This window comes from Tachysurus fulvidraco, chromosome 19 (assembly GCF_022655615.1).
Source record: "Tachysurus fulvidraco isolate hzauxx_2018 chromosome 19, HZAU_PFXX_2.0, whole genome shotgun sequence".
Classification (NCBI taxonomy): domain Eukaryota; kingdom Metazoa; phylum Chordata; class Actinopteri; order Siluriformes; family Bagridae; genus Tachysurus; species Tachysurus fulvidraco.
In genome coordinates this window covers 13,935,254-13,952,839 of record NC_062536.1, presented here as the reverse complement: position 1 = coordinate 13,952,839, position 17,586 = coordinate 13,935,254, and the positions used below count along the sequence as shown (strand labels likewise).

Here is a 17,586-nt window from a genome sequence, read left to right as displayed (position 1 = left end):
CAGCTTTACGCACGTTGTATTTAAGAGCGTACGCGTGTGCGTAAATAACCAAACCGTGCGCTCGGTCGCAGCTGGTTGTTTTGAGACGCAACGTCTTCTCTAAGGGATTAGAGTTCCTTCGTCGTGCCTGGAGAACAATGAGGAAAACACATAGAAGCGAGAAGTAGTGTTTCCCGTCTTGTCTTTCTTATTGTCTGTTGTTTTTTAGTGAGAAATGTTAAGGGAGTTGGTGTGCGGCGCTGTGGCTCTGCTCCTGTACGTCAACACGCTAGACGCGGATTTCTGCTACGATGACAGGTCAGGTGTCTCTCTCATTTTCTCCTTCTTTGTTCGGCTTATTCAGAGTCTTCGACTTATAAAGAAATGTCGTTGTGTGACTTATTTACCTCTGCACAGTGTTTTTGCTTTGCTGGCGTTTCCAAAGAGTCTCGGTTTTAATGTAAACGTTACTTGGGTTACAAGTGCGCATGTCAAGGCTACAGAGCTGGAGAACTTTACTGATAAATGTTGTAAAGCAGATATATGGCGACAGATACAGTATTTTCCACAAACAAATCACTTTTAACAAGCACAATGAGGAGACCGAGACGGTGGACCAAATCTCACACGCCTTTCTACTGTCTACACAAGTGCCCTACATCTTCTCCTTCTACTTCCGGCTTTTTCCGCTAGGGGTCGCTACATCGAATCCTCTGTTTCCACATAACTCTATCCTAAGCATCCTCTACTCTCACACCAATTACCTTCATGTCCTCTTATATCTCATATATAACATATATCTCCTCTTTGGACTTTCTTTTGACCTCTTACCCGGCAGCACCATCTCCAACATCCTTCTACCAATATAACCATCTCCCTCCTCTGTACAGGTCCAAACCATCTCAATCTGTCCTCTCTGTCCTTGTCTCCAAAAAAAGCCAACCTGAGCTTTCCCTCTGATGTGCTCGTTCCTAATCCTGTCCATCCTTGTCACCCCAAAAGAGAAATGTATAAACACACAAAAAACCCTGCTAACTTGAAAGAAATGTAAACTCTGTAAGAAGTCATGTTTGTCAAGTTTCATTTATTCATCTTCTATAACCACAGTATTCTGGGTAAGGGTCACAGTGGATGTGGAGCCTGTCTTTGGAACACCGAGTGCAAGACGTAAGAATTCACCCTAGATAGGATTCCAGACCATCACAATGCACCATGCACACACACACACATTCACACACTCATTTATGCCAAGAATCAGTTTAGCATAGCTTAGCATATCTACCTATAAACATGTTTTTGGACAGTAAGAGGAAACTCGAGAACCCAGAGGAAACCTCTGAAAACAGGGGGAGAATTTGTGGAACTTCTCACAGACCGTAAGCTGAGCTCAGGACCATGGAGCTGTGGTGTACCAATGCTTCCCATTGTTTTGACAGAATGCTTTTTGGAAAATAATCCCATAGCCACTAAATCTCTCTCTAATCCCACTTAATTCCTAACCATTCAGACGTGAACATTATTCTGCCAGACAAAATAGGATTATTGAAATAAAGGTCATATCTCACTGTACCTGCTGGTTAGTACTAAATACAATGGACATATTGATGTAGACAAATAGACGGTTTTATAAACATTTTTATTTTTTGTCACTGAGTCTGTTTTCTACTCTATAATGTACAATTACCATAGATCCAGCCTTCATACCGACACTGGCATTAAAACACAATGCTAGTGATCAGGCATAGTGTTCATGTTCTACAGATGTGTACTGTATGTTGGATAGTATTTAAGCTGGTATAGTATTCAAGCGCATTGAACAAGAGTCTAGCTTAGTCATGGTAAGTTATGTACTGAACCTACATTTAACCTTTTCCCTACAGTATAATAATACCTCTCGCTTTGTTTTATGGTGTGGCTTGAATGTGATTTGAGGCATCAGTTCATTAATGTTCATGAGATTTTATATTTTATGTCTTTTTTTATATGCACAACTAGACACTGAATGATTTGGCAGTGCGAATAAATCTGGCGTTGTATCAGGATTACATTACCATGCCCACATATGTCAATTTCTTGATTAAAATGTCAGAAAGACATTTAACTCTATGAAAGGTATGTACAATTTTTGTTTTTTGGAAGAATTGTCCGCTTTGCATTTCTCTCTCTCTCTCTCTCTCTCTCAAACAAGAATCTGTCATCGAGCACCACTACTAGACCAAGATGTTGGCTTTTTTTGTTTTGCTTCTAAACTCCTTAAGAACTTTTAAGGGCGTTTTTGGGTTGTAAATTTTCTCTAAAATACGGAGAGGTTTTCACAGATCAAATCAAGCCCTTTACTGTCCACAGTCCTGTCATCACGTCCAGATAGGCAGCTATTTATAGGCTGATCTGAGAGCTTATCTAATATATGGAAAGGGAGATATCAGTCAGTTATGCTCATTCACTAAAAGACAGAGCTGTAACATTTCCAGCAGGATGAGAAAGACCAGTTTAATCAAGCATCAGTTATTTTTCCTGCAAGAGGCATCAGGAAATATGAGCTGCATGGTTTAGATGGGCTGGGCTTCACTGATGAAAGCTTAGATCCATGTGCCTTAGCTGAGTTATTCTGAAGTAATGTCTGTTTCCAATGGTTCACAGTTTGGTACAATATATAATGGCCTTGTATGATATTTAACTCTATAACTTCCATGATTTCCAGATCTAAGGAAGTGATTTGGTGCAAAAGTAATTGGTCACGTAATCAGCAAAGTTAAGTCTGTAAATAAAATTGGTGAAGTAACCTAAAAAGAGCCATAAAATTATTTCAGTAAACTGTAATGTCTGCTTGTCCTCTAGTTTAAGAGAAGTGTCACCCCATTTTACTTTTTAATATATTATATATTTATATTATTAGGCTTTATCTGAAAGCATGGAAGAATATGAAGTGTCGATCTGCCCTTCTCCGTGCAAAGACAATTGCAGTGAAAGAACAAGCCTTTTCCCCAGACCACAGTCTGCTTTATTAGCTGTACGAGTTACACTACTTCCCTGCTTTATTGATGGATGTTCATCTTTATTTCCAACATTCTGCTTTCTTGTTTATCAAATTATCAACCTGTAACTTGCAGAAATAAAACCTGCAAAGTCCTTATGAAAAACTGCAATATCTTAATATGGATTAAAGTAACAAGATGTTACATGTTCAGTCGTTCCTCAGATATTGGTTTTGCATTTTGTTACTTAAAAAAAGGACGAACGGTTCTGTATTAATTTTTGCAAGCCACAGTTAAAAAGACTCCTCATTTATTTGTCAAATGACTCACATGAATTACTGATTATTGGGTAAATAATGATAAACATTTGTGGGTTTTTTTTTTACAGCCCTAAATTGTGAAAAACACTATGAGAATAATAAGTAATAAAATGAGAAACAATATGAGAAGATTCGTATAGCCATACATAATATGTATGAATATAAGCATAACTTTCTATGCATGCACACTAAATACTCGGAGTTGTCGTACTTTCGAATGTGTATATTAACTGCAACGTCTCACTGCCTTTATTCTTCCTTCCTTCTTTGCTTTTGTCTTCATTGCCCTACCTTTTTCTCTTTCAGTATAGACATCTCCTCCACATGCACTTAACACGGTTCTTAACATTTTTTTGCCTTACAAGCACATATTGATTATAGTATCAGTTTTCAGGAACGGTATTGAAAGGGAAGAAGTTTTGTGATTAGTCAGTAGAAAACTTCCCTGACTCTTTCTTTGTCTCCTCTTCAGCTTCCTTTGTTCACTGACGCCACCGCTTCCCAGGTCAATATATCCTAGCATGGAGAGTGGATGATGTTATTGAACATAGAGAGTTGAGTTTGGCCATGCTGACAGTGTGTCTAATCAGCTCATAAATTGCTTTTTCGCTGCTTTCACCTCAGCTAGTGGAGCTAATGAAGTTCTGCTTCATTGCCGTGTCTCATTTCCATATCTGTCATTCAAAGCTCAGGATATTCACCAATCTCAGCATGGGTTCAAGTGGTTATTACAGGACAATGCCTCTCGCAGTGCTCGGCAAAATTATTGCCAGCCTTTTTAAAAAGAATATGTGATACAATAAGTGCTACTTTGAGCTCAGACACACACTTTAATAGGAGCACATCTTCGGGCAGTTTTCCAATCAGGCACAATATAATGCATAACCAGACAGCTAAAAATCGAAAAAATGTCGTCTTTTACTTCCAGTAATGTCCTTATATGGTCTTCTGCTAGCGTAGCCCATCGGCCCTAAGGTTGTGCATTTTGGGACTCTTTTCTGTGCACCATGATTGTCAGCTAGAAACCAGTCTCTTCACCATCAAATTGTATCTAACCTCAGAATTGCTGCTTACTGGGTGTTTTTTGTTTTTGGTGATGTTCTATGTGAACTCTCAGGACTCAGCAGTTAATGAAATATACCAACAAACATGCAGTAGTAGCTAGAGGAAGGTATGGAAGGCTGAGAAATTATTGCATTGTTGAGAAAATCTTAAATAAAAAGAAATGTCATTGTGGAATAAAGAGGTTTTCTTTAAAGAGGTTAATAAAGCACATTGTCATTACTTTATTAACCAAGGTTATTTGTTTTATATTACACAAATTTTATTAGCTTTTGTTTTTCCTTTTATTTGATTATGGCCTTTAACAAGACATTTAGACATATATCCCTAAAGGCCATGCACAGGTCCCTGTAGATGCTTTATTGGTCTAATGAGGTACAATAAAACGATCATAATCTCTTCACCAGATGCTGCGTGTTATTAATGTGGCTTTTCATATTTGTAATCCTTTCTGCTCACTTCATACATCTAATTCAACTCAACTCATAACCCTAACTATAGCTATTAGGGTCATGACTTACCCCAGCTTGAGTTGAGTTTATTTCTGTAATAAGAGGCTCATATATATATTCTGACACATCAGGCTCCAGACTGGTCCTGTTGGTTTTCTGATTCGGAGTAAACACTTAGAGTTTGTAAATATTTAGCCATGACGAGAAGCACTCAGATGAATTATAAACTCTTGGCTATGGAAAGCTTCTTGATATCATGACTGTAGTTTTTTCCTTTTTTTTTCATATTAAGAAGAACATCAGGACAATTTGTGAACATACGTAGACAAATCAAATACAGCCATGAAGTCTTTGGTATTTCAGTGATTATGATCTGATGAAACAGTTCATTACTAAATTTGATTACCACAGTGTGCATGCCATTTATTTTAGCAGATATGGAGGTGCAAAATTATGTGAACACTTTGAGTACTAAACATCCCATACCAACATGGAGGACAATATAGACTTGATCACAATTTGCTGTTGGAACAGCCTTTTGTGCTCATTATAGGCTTTAATTGTAAGATGTCTGCTTGGAGATTTACCGCACAGCTGATGATTTTGAATGATTTCTATGGTAGTGGATATAACAACTTAGCAAAGCTGTTCACGGCCACCTTGAACCACAGCCAAGTGACACAAGGTAGGAACACCTCGTATCAAACTTGATGTTTTTTGTTGAAGGAACAAACTCATTGATTCTGAACTCTGAACTTTTCCCCCCATTTGGTCTGTTCTAATGCACACCATTAAATTAACATAGATAACATTTTAATCTGTTAGGTCTCTTGGAAGTGGCCTAGCTAATGAATTTACAGTGGATCATAGATGGTGTATAACATATAACTGAAATATAGATTGTTCTCTTTATAGAAAGACAACTAATCTGTCTGTGTCTAGCATGTGAAATCCCCAAATCTCACATCTACACTGAGACTGAGTGGTGCTCTGAGAGTAGCCCATAAGCCAGATTTCCTCATCCTCAGCATTCTTTGGCTGGACACGTATCTTGCCCATTCATTAATATTGTTCCAGGACCAAATAATCTTTTATCATTCAACACTCCCACATAACAAAAACAAAAGAAACACACGAAAGAAAGCTTTTCAGAGAGGAAAGAATAACATTGCACATGAAGTAGGAAGCATGACTGAGGAAAATGAACCTTAAATCTATCAGAGCTGCACAGTTTTCACGAACTTGGTGAACGTGAATACTATTTACAATGGAGCTGAATTTCCACTGCTATCTCACAACACTATTGTTTCCTACTCTGTGTAGATTGTGCATGAAGAGTGATGACCGTTCTTATAAAAGGGGTAATGCAAGTGAAATAATTTGCTAAATGGTGGCAATGTACTAAGCAAAATCATTTCATTTTCACTAGAATTAGACATCAGTACATTTTCACGACGCATAACATGCTGCTGAGTGCCGTAACAGTCAGTGTTCTAGAGGTACCACATTCACAATTCAACCAGAAAGACACAATTTATTGCCGTACCAGTACTATAGCATCATAATTCCCATCCTGAGTGTGTGTGTAATCTGAAATTGGATCACCTTTTTCAATTCAGAAGTTAGATGTGGCTTGCCAGAAAATATAACACAGAAAAAAGCATGCAAAATATACAGAGGCTGATCTAATATATTTAGACCGTGATCAGACCGGGCACTGAATTTTTTTCTTTTTTTATGTGTATTATAGATTTTTCTAGATGGTGAATACAAGTTCCACTGACCTCACTGTTTTATTCGCCATATATCATATCATATACGTGTGAGGTAGAGTAGAAATGCCTTCAAATCCCATTTGATATTTATAGCCAAATTGCCGCACTTTTATTAATGCACATAAGCTTAAAGTGTAAACAATGTAAGGGACAGTTGTAACACGCACACAAACAGTTGTAAGGGTCTTTACATGTTTACCATCCATATTCTGTCAAGTGTTTTGTCTTAAACTCCAGACTGTTTATTCAGGACAACATTAGTTTATATTGGTAGATAATCAGTGTGTGTGGTATGAAATCCCAAGCAGAGAAGAACACTCACAGTAACGTCTAACGTTTAGTATTTTTGAAAGTCTTTGAGTGCTCAAAGTGCAGGCTGAAACAACACGATGTTGATTGCTCCAGCTTTCCAAATTGTTCTAATGTGTCACTTGAAGAGCACACACACTAGGTTGGTTTTTAAAAGGAATAAAGTACACCGGGAATCTGATTATCTTTATGTGCTGCAGTGGTTAGTAAAAGGATTATTAAGTCTAAAGCATGTGTATTTTTATGCTTGCTTTTTAAAATGTCCTTATTCTAGTGTATTTTGCTTCTTTCTAGAAATGTATACTTAAAATGAACTCAGCAATCTGCCAATGGAATAAGACATTTGATAGTTTAATAAGTGTCCAGAAATAGGATTAATGAGCTTAGATTTGGTTTCTTGTCATATTTTTTTTTGTTTTGTTAAAGGTTCAGGTATTATGAGAGGACCTAGTTATATGAATGAACTCCCGTATGTGTGCTTGAGCAATATCTGATGTGTGTATTATGGGCTGGTACACTGGTGTGGGCCCATAGCGTGAGGGCAATCGTGGGCCTCTTTCTTTCCCAGCATTGTTTATCCAGCTCTCTTAAAACAAAGCTTCCTATTCTCTGTCTGAGCGTCTACTCTCCAGAGATACAGTAGGCGATTGAGTGTGCCATGCCACTCCCTTTGTAGTACATAATGCATTACAATACACTTAGTGCACTGGGTAAAGATGTGTTCATACACGGCTACTGTGTCATATTCGGCATTTGTTTCTGTACTATATGGATACGTATAGCCAGTCCTGAATATTAGTAATGATTGAAAATATAAATTCAAATATAAACAAAATTCATTCATTCATTCATTCGTTCATCCATTTATTCATTCATTCGTTGTAATTAATCACAAATTTAAATTCTAATTATTTTACTCATTTATTGCCTAAATAAATACATAAATAAAGCATGTCAAATGATTTTTTTTTACCCAAATTTTACATGAACATGCGTCGAAATATGAAACGTGTCCAGTGGTAGCACGTTTAGATTTTCTGGCTTGATTCATGCATTGACTTTTTCCACTATGTCTATAAAAATCAGTTACCAATCAATTATTAATCAATTATCTTTTCCCCGCCTGAGATGTTTGGATAAGCGGTAGAAAATGAATGAATGAATTATTTTCCCAATTTTTTTAGTTCATCCCCTCTTGGTTCTGCTCCATGAACCCTTCTATTCTTATATGCATTATTGTTGTGTTCTATCAATCACAGAAACAGACTTTTGAGAGCTATTTGAGTCTGTGTACAGGAGTTTCTCTGTGCTCTATTGTGTAAGATCATGCTTTAATTATGTAATGAGGGAACTTTTCACTGATTGTGTTGTGTGAGTGGTAATCTAAGCAAACTGTTTATTAGGAAAAAGGTAGTAAGGAAGTAGTTTGTCCTCTCTTCTGTATGTCTTATGTTTTCTTATCTTCTCTGTAATAGTCGTGCTATCAAAACAAATCCAGATCTCCTGCCTGAGACACCTTGGACCAACATACTGTACAGCGACTTTTGGGGAACTCTGCTCACTCACAGTGGCAGCCACAAGTCCTTCCGTCCGCTCTGCACACTGTCTTTCCGCCTCAACTATGCTTTGGGTGGCCTGGAGCCACGAGGCTACCACTTATTCAATGTCGGACTGCACTGCTGTGTCACAGCACTGTTCACTGCCCTTTGTGGCCTCCTGCTAGCCGGAGAACCCTGGAGTCTGCTGGCTGGACTCCTCTTTGCCTCGCACCCAGTGCATACAGAGGCTGTGGCGGGACTTGTAGGACGTGCAGATATGGGAGCTGCCCTGTGCTTTCTACTCTCGCTTCTCTGCTACAGATGTCACTGCAGGCTTCGGCCACATGCTGGAAATTCATGGTGCGTGAGGTGGAGAGTGCAGGCATGGCTGGCTGGTAGCCTGATTGCTGCAACAGCAGCCATGTTGTGGAAGGAGCAAGGGGTGACCGTCCTGGCCGTATCAGCGGTCTATGACATTTTTGTGGTCCACCGCATGCAACTTCGTCATGTGCTAACAGTCTTCCTTAAGGTGAGTGTAAATATTTGATATTTATTCCTAAACAGAAAGGAGAAAGATGCATGCTGTTTGAAGAAGATGGCAAATAGTGATTCTGTGTGTGTGTACCTGTATAGTCATAATGTAAATGTCTACATGGATATCCCTAATATCTTATTAAACATGCTTACTGCAATTAACACTTATATTCCTTAAACAGTCAATCTTTTTCAGTTTTGTTTTTTCTTATGTCCTATGGGTTATGTGGGAACTTGAGAGCTCCAAGCCATTACAGAATCTTTACTGAAAAAGCTGAAAGCAAGGTCTCTTATTACTAAATAGTAATCACCATCCAGTCAAAGACACAAATTACTGTAGCCAGCCTTGCATACTGAAATCCTGCTTTTTAGACAGTTGCTCCCAACACTTTACACAATGGCACTCGCACCACACCTTCGTCTGGACATACCAGCCATGCAGTGGGTGCCACTGCATCTGGTGTTTTTATCATGTCTACTGTACAAGACTGTCTGGGTATATGTACACTTGAGGCTCACGTCATAGGTGATATCCCAGGCTAATGTGAGATTGCAGCCAGGAGAGTATGGGAACACAAACACACAAGTGGGGAAGGAAATTCTTCATTTACTTCCTCTCTGCCCATTAATTCTCATTACTTCTCCTGGCTTGCCTGGTTTCTTAGAGTTTTATAATTCATATTTGAATTAAGAAATCTATGTAAACATTTCCCAAGTTTTTCTTCAATGTAACGTTCCTTTATCGTATGATGTTGCATGCAATTTATCTCTATTACCAAGTTCACAAGGAAGAGAAAAGACACGAAACTAAACAGGATACAGTCACAAAGACAATTTGGCGGACAAACCTGGCTTACTTCATTGACATTCACCTATCAGGTTTGATTTCATTTGACCAAACTGCTTAAAGGAAAATAAGACACATGTAGATTGGTCTGACTTTCAAATAATCAAACCAATTTATTATATGAGGTCATTTTTCATCAGCAGTCTAATAGGATTGGATCAGACAAAACCCAAGAAGCAGATAGAATAAATTAGAATTAATGTTCAGTTTGATTCAGTTAGATCAATATTATGGTTCACTACTGCAACAAAATCTGCCACTTTCACTCAAATTTCACTTAAAAAAAAAAAGAAAATCGGACTGAATGAAAATAAATAAATAAAGGTTTTTTTTTGTTGTTGTTGTTTGTTTTTTTGTTTTTTACAGATTTTTGTTACAGAATTGTGAGAGCATAAGCAAAGCACTGATTTAATTGAGTAAAAGGACTTTTGGGAGAGATGATATTAATGTTTCCACTTCTATATTTTCCAGAGGAGAAATGCAGCTCTACTAGTAAGCCTGGCTTGGCTGGCTGGTTGGGGAACAGTCCTGTTGGCAGCTCGACTGTACTGGATGGGTTGCAAGGCCCCACACTTCTCCAACTCCGACAACCCAGCAGCTGATTCACCTCATCTCCTCACCAGAACTCTTACCTTCCTCTACCTGCCATCTGTCAATGCCTGGCTCCTCCTCTGTCCACACACCCTTAGCTTTGATTGGTCTATGGATGCTATACCTCTACTCTCAAACATTTCTGATTGGAGGAACTTGTGCTCATTGGCATTTTACACAGGTCTTGTGCTGCTTGCTTGGTTTGGCTTAAGAAGCAAGAATTCTGTCATGTTCCAAATAACCAATGGAAAATCGCATATCACGAATGGAAAAGCTTTGTTTAATGGGCACAGCCTGCATTTTCCTGACAGCATTGATGAACACGACAACACCCACTACCAAAATGGCTTAACCTCATCAGATGTTTTTGACCAGACCCAGAATGGATATGCCAAACCCTTTCCTACTACTTCTCAAACTTCACTGCCAATCCAAGAGAACATAGTTATCTTTTCTCTTGGTCTGCTGGCTTTGCCTTTTCTCCCTGCCACCAATCTGTTCTTCTATGTGGGCTTTGTGGTGGCTGAAAGGGTTCTCTACATCCCCAGCATGGGCTTCTGTCTACTGGTGACTCTTGGAATAAGGGCCATGTTTGTAAAAATGAGGCAGAGAAGCTCTAGGGTACTGCTTTCAGGCTGTGCTGCTGGACTTGTTCTGCTCTACAGCCTCAGGACAGTGTCCAGGAACCAGGACTGGCAGAACGAAGAAGTGCTCTATAGGTCTGGCATCACTGTTAACCCTGCCAAAGGTGAGGCACTGGAGACTAGGTTCAAAGTTATACTTTAATCTTGGCCGGTCATTATGAATTTTTCTTCTCATTCTAGCAATTAATCATCTATATTCTTTCAGCTTGGGGTAACCTTGGCAATGTCTTGAAAAACCAGGGTAAGATGGCAGAGGCAGAGAAAGCATACAGAAATGCCTTGTACTACCGTGGCAATATGGCTGACATGCTGTACAACCTGTGAGTCATCTGTCTGGCAGAGGCACCTGTAATCCTGCTAACTTTTTACCTATGAGAAGTGATGGAAAAACTACATAAAGAGCTAAATAAAATGATAAATTAATAACAAGCAATTCTATGTAAATATTTGGTATTTAAGATTTAATGATTAAATGATTTGCAAACTGAGAGCTGAAAAAATGTTTTTCTAACTGGGATGTATTTGTTTCACCTTATATGTTATACACATTGTCTCTTTACTATTCATGTAAATGAATTGTCTTTTGAGGCCTCACTGGTCACAGTTCTGTAAAAAGTCAGTTCTCCTACAGCACGCACACACACAATCAAAAAAAGCTGTGTATGTATAAAACAGCACTGCATGGCTGGGTGTAATTTTGTAACCAATCAGTGGGCATCTGTAATATTTTACCTGTGAAGCAAAAAAAATTATGGTCACCTCAGCACTTTTGAATCCCTTTTACATCTTGAAGCTGTTGATGCATCTCATCTTTTGTTTTAGCCTAGTTTTTGCTAACACGGTCATTTTTTTAGTGCTTGTTTTTTAGTAAAAAAATTTCAGATAACCCATATGGGACATGCTCTTTTTGTGTTCTACTATATAAATTTACTCACTTGCCTATACTAAAAAGCCCTTTTTTTGTCTTTGTTTTATCTTAATTTAGTAATAGATTTGCTGTCTGCTGGAGTCTAAATGATGCTCATTAGTTGTCTTCTCTCACTCAGGGGTCTGTTGCTACAAGAGAGTGATCGTTTGTCTGAGGCTCTGCATTACTATAAACTGGCCATCCAAATCAGACCGACTCTGGCATGTAAGCTCAGTCATACCAAAAGAGACCAGTACTGAACGAAAGTGTCAGAATTATTGAAATAAGCAATAATCATTTGTTATCTTCAGTACATCTAATTGAGAACATGAATCAAAACCAAATGATTAGTAAGACTACGTGAGAATGTTCCATGAGTTCTTTAAACAAATTGTGACCTTTGTTTAACTAGAATTTAGTAGTCTGTCTGATGACCCATTTGCTCTGTTCTTTATGTGTTGTGTGTTCTTAACAGCTGCATATTTGAACACTGGTATTATACTGGAGTCTGAGAGAAATTTGGAGGAGGCTAAACGCTTATTTCAGAAGTGTGCCAGCATCCCAGATGAGAACCTGAAGGACCCCTATGCTCACAAAAGTGCAGTCACTAGCTGCCTGTACAATCTTGGCAAGCTGCTTCATGAACAGGGTCAGCAAGAGGTAGCCATAGCACTTTAATTACCGGCTTGCTTAGGATACATCAATATTTGTGCTAGAAGGTTTAGTCAGGGTTGGAAGTGGCTTATATGAAGGACCCAGTCTGAAAAGTCTATTAGGAAATTAACTATTTAAATTAAAGGTGGGGTACACGATGTTTTGAAAAATGCTTCAGAAAACTGTCAGGTCGACAAAAAAAACAAATATATGTAGCCAATTAGCAGAAAGGGGCGTGTCTTGTCTATATGTGGCAGAGAGAGTGTTCAGTGCGCATGTCTGACATTAGCCGAAAGTGATCTACCTGCCATTACCTCTGCCTCGGGTTCTAGGTGTTTTGAACGTCGTCTTCCGCGTGAAACGGAGCTAAAACTTTCACGGTACAACACAGAGTACTACAAAATACATTTGACCTGTATTACTCATTGAGTTCATTTCCTGATAAAAATATCCCCCAAGCCAGTTGCCACAGCAGGTTCCGCCATTATAGTTGCCTGGGTTGTGTATGTATGTGTGGGGCGGAGCTATCAAAACAGGGGTGACACCCATTTGGATTAGGGGTGTGTTTGTTTTGGTGATTTCAACATTGGCTTTCAAACATTGTGCACCCCACCTTTAAAAGTAGTAGCTGTAAATGTAGTTTTTTAAAATATTCTGTATGCATCTTGTGTCATTCAGAAACTAAATATTCCATTATTTCACATTTTGCACCGGTTAGCTTTCTTTCTGCTGTCACATTTGCCTCTGTTTGGATTCCACAGGACGCCCTGACCACTTATAAAGAGGCAGTGAAGAAGATGCCTCGTCAGTTTGCACCACAGAGCCTTTATAACATGATGGGTGAGTGGAGAGGGGGATTGTTTAGCCACTACATTGTCTCACCACCAAATTTCAGGGGTACAAAACAAAACATGCATTTAAAAACAATCGCACAAAAAAGTAAAGCTGTGCTTAATTATACTTTTAGGCAACAGTAATGTGTCATACTTAAATACTCTTATATTTACAACTCTTACAGTTCCTCACCTTTATTCAACTAACGTACTTTATTCTAGGTTATAGATTGTACTGTTGTTATAGGCAGCATTTAAGTCATTGCTCATCTATTATTTTAATATATGTTGGACACCTTTTTCTATTTGGTTGTGAAAATCTCAGGTGAAGCCTATATGAAACTGAATAAGTTTGAGGAGGCAGAGCACTGGTACAAAGAGTCACTTAGGGCCAAACCAGATCACGTCCCTGCCCACCTGACATACGGCAAGTTGCTATCTATTACGGTGAGTCATCCTGCCGATCTTTTTGAAGATGTACTGTGTTTAATTAAGAAGTCACATCTGCTTTCAGAAAGCAGTCCGTTCTGGCTTGATGGGTATTACTCGTCAACCACAAACACAGGAAATATTTACTTCAGGGAAGTGATGTAGATAAATGTAAGGTGTATCAGTGTGAGCTGTGGAAACAAGCCTTATTTTAAGGGGAAGTGGAGAGTTACTTTCTGTTTTTAATCAGATGTGAATTTCCAACTGTTTGACATTAAAGATTTACACTGAATGTAGTGTAATATTTTCCTTCAAGCTGAGATGGCGTATGTGAGGCAGCTTTGATGTGTGGCTTAACCCAACTTACTGTATTCTATTATATTATTCACTTATACGTATGTTTACATGTCAATACATAACAGCAAAGTGGATTTTATTTTATTTTTTTACATGCGTGAATGTTTTGATGTGATCTCATTATCAGGGTCGTAAAACAGAGGCAGAACATTACTTCCTAAAGGCAATACAGCTGGAGCCCACAAAGGGGACCTGTTATATGCACTATGGTAAGAGTGTACATGAAGAACACTGCTTTAACACTTACATTTCTACAGTGCTAATAAACATAGACATTCACATTCTTTAAATACGTTTTCATTCCAAGTTTCATTACAGGTACTGTATCATGTCTCATCTTTTCAAAGCACAATACTAATTTGGGTGTAATTAGGATTGTAGGTCATGAATTTACGCAAAATAGCCCATAATATTTCAATTCCAGGTTGTAACAATACATATGTGGAAAGGGGAGGTCAATAACCCTAACAATTTTTTTAGGTTTGTGTCTCTTGCGCTGAGTTATTTATTGTCACGATATTACAGGATCCAATAAAATCTTTCATAAGCACTCTCTCTCTCCCTCTCCCTCTCCCTCTCCATCTCCCTCTCACTCTCACTCTCACTCAGGTCAGTTTTTAGGGGAACAATCTCGGTTAGAAGAAGCTGCTGTCATGGCTGAGAAAGCTGCTGAACTGGACAGCACAGAATTCGATGCAGTTTTCAGCGCTGCTCACATACTCAGGTGTGTACATGTGTGAGAGGAGACTTAGCTGTTTGACACTGGACACTGGATATTACAGTCTTTTTTAAGTCTTTTTAATATCTTTCTGGAGCCATTTGCCCCGGGTTAACGGTAAAGCCAATGTTAAAGACGAGCTTCTCTTGAGCTGCTGAACTGAATAAATAGACTGAGTAATTAGAACAAATAAACAACCACTAATTAATGGCATGTTTATCTGCCCTTTCTGTTACTCTCCAGACAGGCAAGTTTGAACGAAGCAGCAGAAAGGTATTATGGGAAGGCAGCAGCCATTAGACCAGATGTAAGTACACTTAAGCATTTTAAGCGGGGAGGTGAAGTTGCTCAATCATACCACTTCAGTGTGGACTGCTGGCCTAAATGTGTAGCTCAAATTATTTTGAACTCTTTTTTTTCGGTTTCTGTCAGTATGCTGCTGCTCTGATGAACCTTGGGGCTATCCTCCATCTGAATGGAAAGTTTGTTGAGGCCGAGACCAACTACTTGCGTGCGCTGCAGCTCAGACCCGACGATATGATCACGCAGTCCAACTTGCGCAAACTCTGGAATGTCATGCACAGACGAGGCCTGAAGATCGTGGGGTCATGACCATATTTTCTATCGCAGACTCTGTAAAGCTGATACATACAACTGTGAGGATTTGAGTATTTGAGCCTCTGGTGTTTACAGAATTTTAGCACCACAGCACTGGTTTAGAGCAGAAAGAGATTTCATGAGTCACTGTGTGAACACTAATGTTGTGCTAGAAATAAACAGGTCGATAATCAGAGAATCACACAACTTTATGAACGAGCAGAACCAGTATTAGTGTGTTTCAAAGGGCACCTAATTCCCCTCGAACCTACAGTGTGGTGTATGCACCGCAAAAACAAGTGTGTCAGTTATGAATTGTTATTGTGGAAATGAATTTACATTACTGAAGTTTGAACTGACTGAAGACCATGATGAAGTGAAATTTTCTGAAGAGCTGACTCAAGAAGAAAAATTCAGCAAAATGAAAGAGTTAATTATTTGCAAGCGTCTTATTATGTAGTGTTTTGTAAAATAAATTGTTAATTTATTACAGTGCGCTGTAAGTGATTTTAATTGAGAATATCTTTTGGATATCATCTGTTATTTATTATGCTGCTTCATCTTAATAAATTTTGTAACGCAAAAAAGTGTGTACTTTGTGGACACTCACCCATTATAGAACATGACGATAGAACTATTGCCTAGTATTACTGAGTGTTTAGCCACAAGAGCTTTAGTGAAGTCATTACTGATGTTTTCAATAAGGCTTGGCTGGCTCACAGCCGCTGTTCCTCTGTACTTCCACATTAATACTGGCAGGCCATTTCTTTATGGATATCACTTGCACAGTGCACACTGGGAACTGTCATGTTGGAACAGGAAAATAGCTTCTCTAAACTGTTGACAGAAAGATGAATGCACATAATTCTCTAAAATGGAATTGTATGCTTCAGTTTTTCTTTACTAGAATTAAGGGTCCTAAGTAGATCAGATGCTAGATGCATTATCAGGGGTGTGGCTGGTGTATCAAAACACATTCATTATGAGTACTTTCTACTTGGTTCTTGGATCACATATATGAAGCAGAGGCAATAAACTGAATCAACTTACATACTGAATCAAATTTGGTTTGTTTTTGCTTGGTTTTTAGTGTCATAGAAGACTGTAGTTGAGTCTTCTTAGTGTACTTTTTTTTAGGTAAAGCTAAATAGTGTATAAGGGGCACGGTGGCTTAGTGGTTAGCACATTTGCCTCACACCTCCAGGGTTGGGGTTCGATTCCTGCCTCCGCCCGTGCCTCGGGGTTTCCTCTGGGTACTCCGGTTTCCTCCCCCGGTCCAAAGACATGCATGGTAGGTTGACTGGCATGTCTGGAAAATTGTCTGTAGTTTGTGAGTGTGTGAGTGAATGAGAGTGTGTGTGTGCCCTGCGATGGGTTGGCACTCCGTCCAGGGTGTATCCTGCCTTGATGCCCGATGACGCCTGAGATATGCACAGGCTCCCCGTGACACGAGAAGTTCGGAAAAGCGGTAGAAAATGAATGAATGAATGAATGAATGAATGAATGAATAAATAGTGTATAGTAAAAAGAAAAAATATAGCACAGGACAAAACATTTTCTATTCTAACAGCTTATTGGGCTGAAGGTGTTGATTAATTTTCACAACAGCTTGGATGGTAGTGGTGCCTGTACAGCAAAGCAAAGCTTTATATAATTTTTTTTAATAAATATAATATAAACCTGTTCATGTAATATATTTAATATAAATTGTTTATATAGTAAAAGCTATTGTTGTTCAGAATGTAAAGTATAAAGTAAAGAATGATGGACTGATCATACAGTGATTAGCAAGTTGAGCTTCCAGTGTACTGTCATGTTCAATTCTTTTATAAAATCTATAAAGGGTATTTAAAACTAAACAAGCAGGTAAAGCAGGTTAAATTGATTTAAATTGATTCCATTTAATAGCCAGTAATTGAGCAAGACAGGGAACTGGTATGTTAAAATCATATATTTAAATATGTGTTTATTATAATCAGGATTAGAAAGGTGATTTAGCTGTAGCACATAGTCAATCACATATTGCTCTAAGGCTACTACATTTTACTTAGTAGTATTGTATTAT

At 38.5% G+C, this 17,586-nt stretch overlaps 1 protein-coding gene across 1 annotated transcript; it reads left to right on the top strand.

Annotated features, from left to right (window-relative positions):
- Positions 1-16,013, top strand: tmtc2a (transmembrane O-mannosyltransferase targeting cadherins 2a). Its single transcript, XM_027151863.2, has 12 exons — positions 1-297; positions 8,348-8,939; positions 10,263-11,130; positions 11,232-11,346; positions 12,073-12,158; positions 12,409-12,593; positions 13,349-13,427; positions 13,746-13,867; positions 14,334-14,415; positions 14,816-14,930; positions 15,168-15,231; positions 15,357-16,013. Exons 1-12 carry the CDS (start codon positions 215-217, stop codon positions 15,534-15,536), a joined length of 2,571 nt encoding a protein of 856 aa, XP_027007664.2. The 5' UTR covers positions 1-214; the 3' UTR covers positions 15,537-16,013.
- The last annotated feature ends 1,573 nt before the right edge of the window (positions 16,014-17,586 follow it).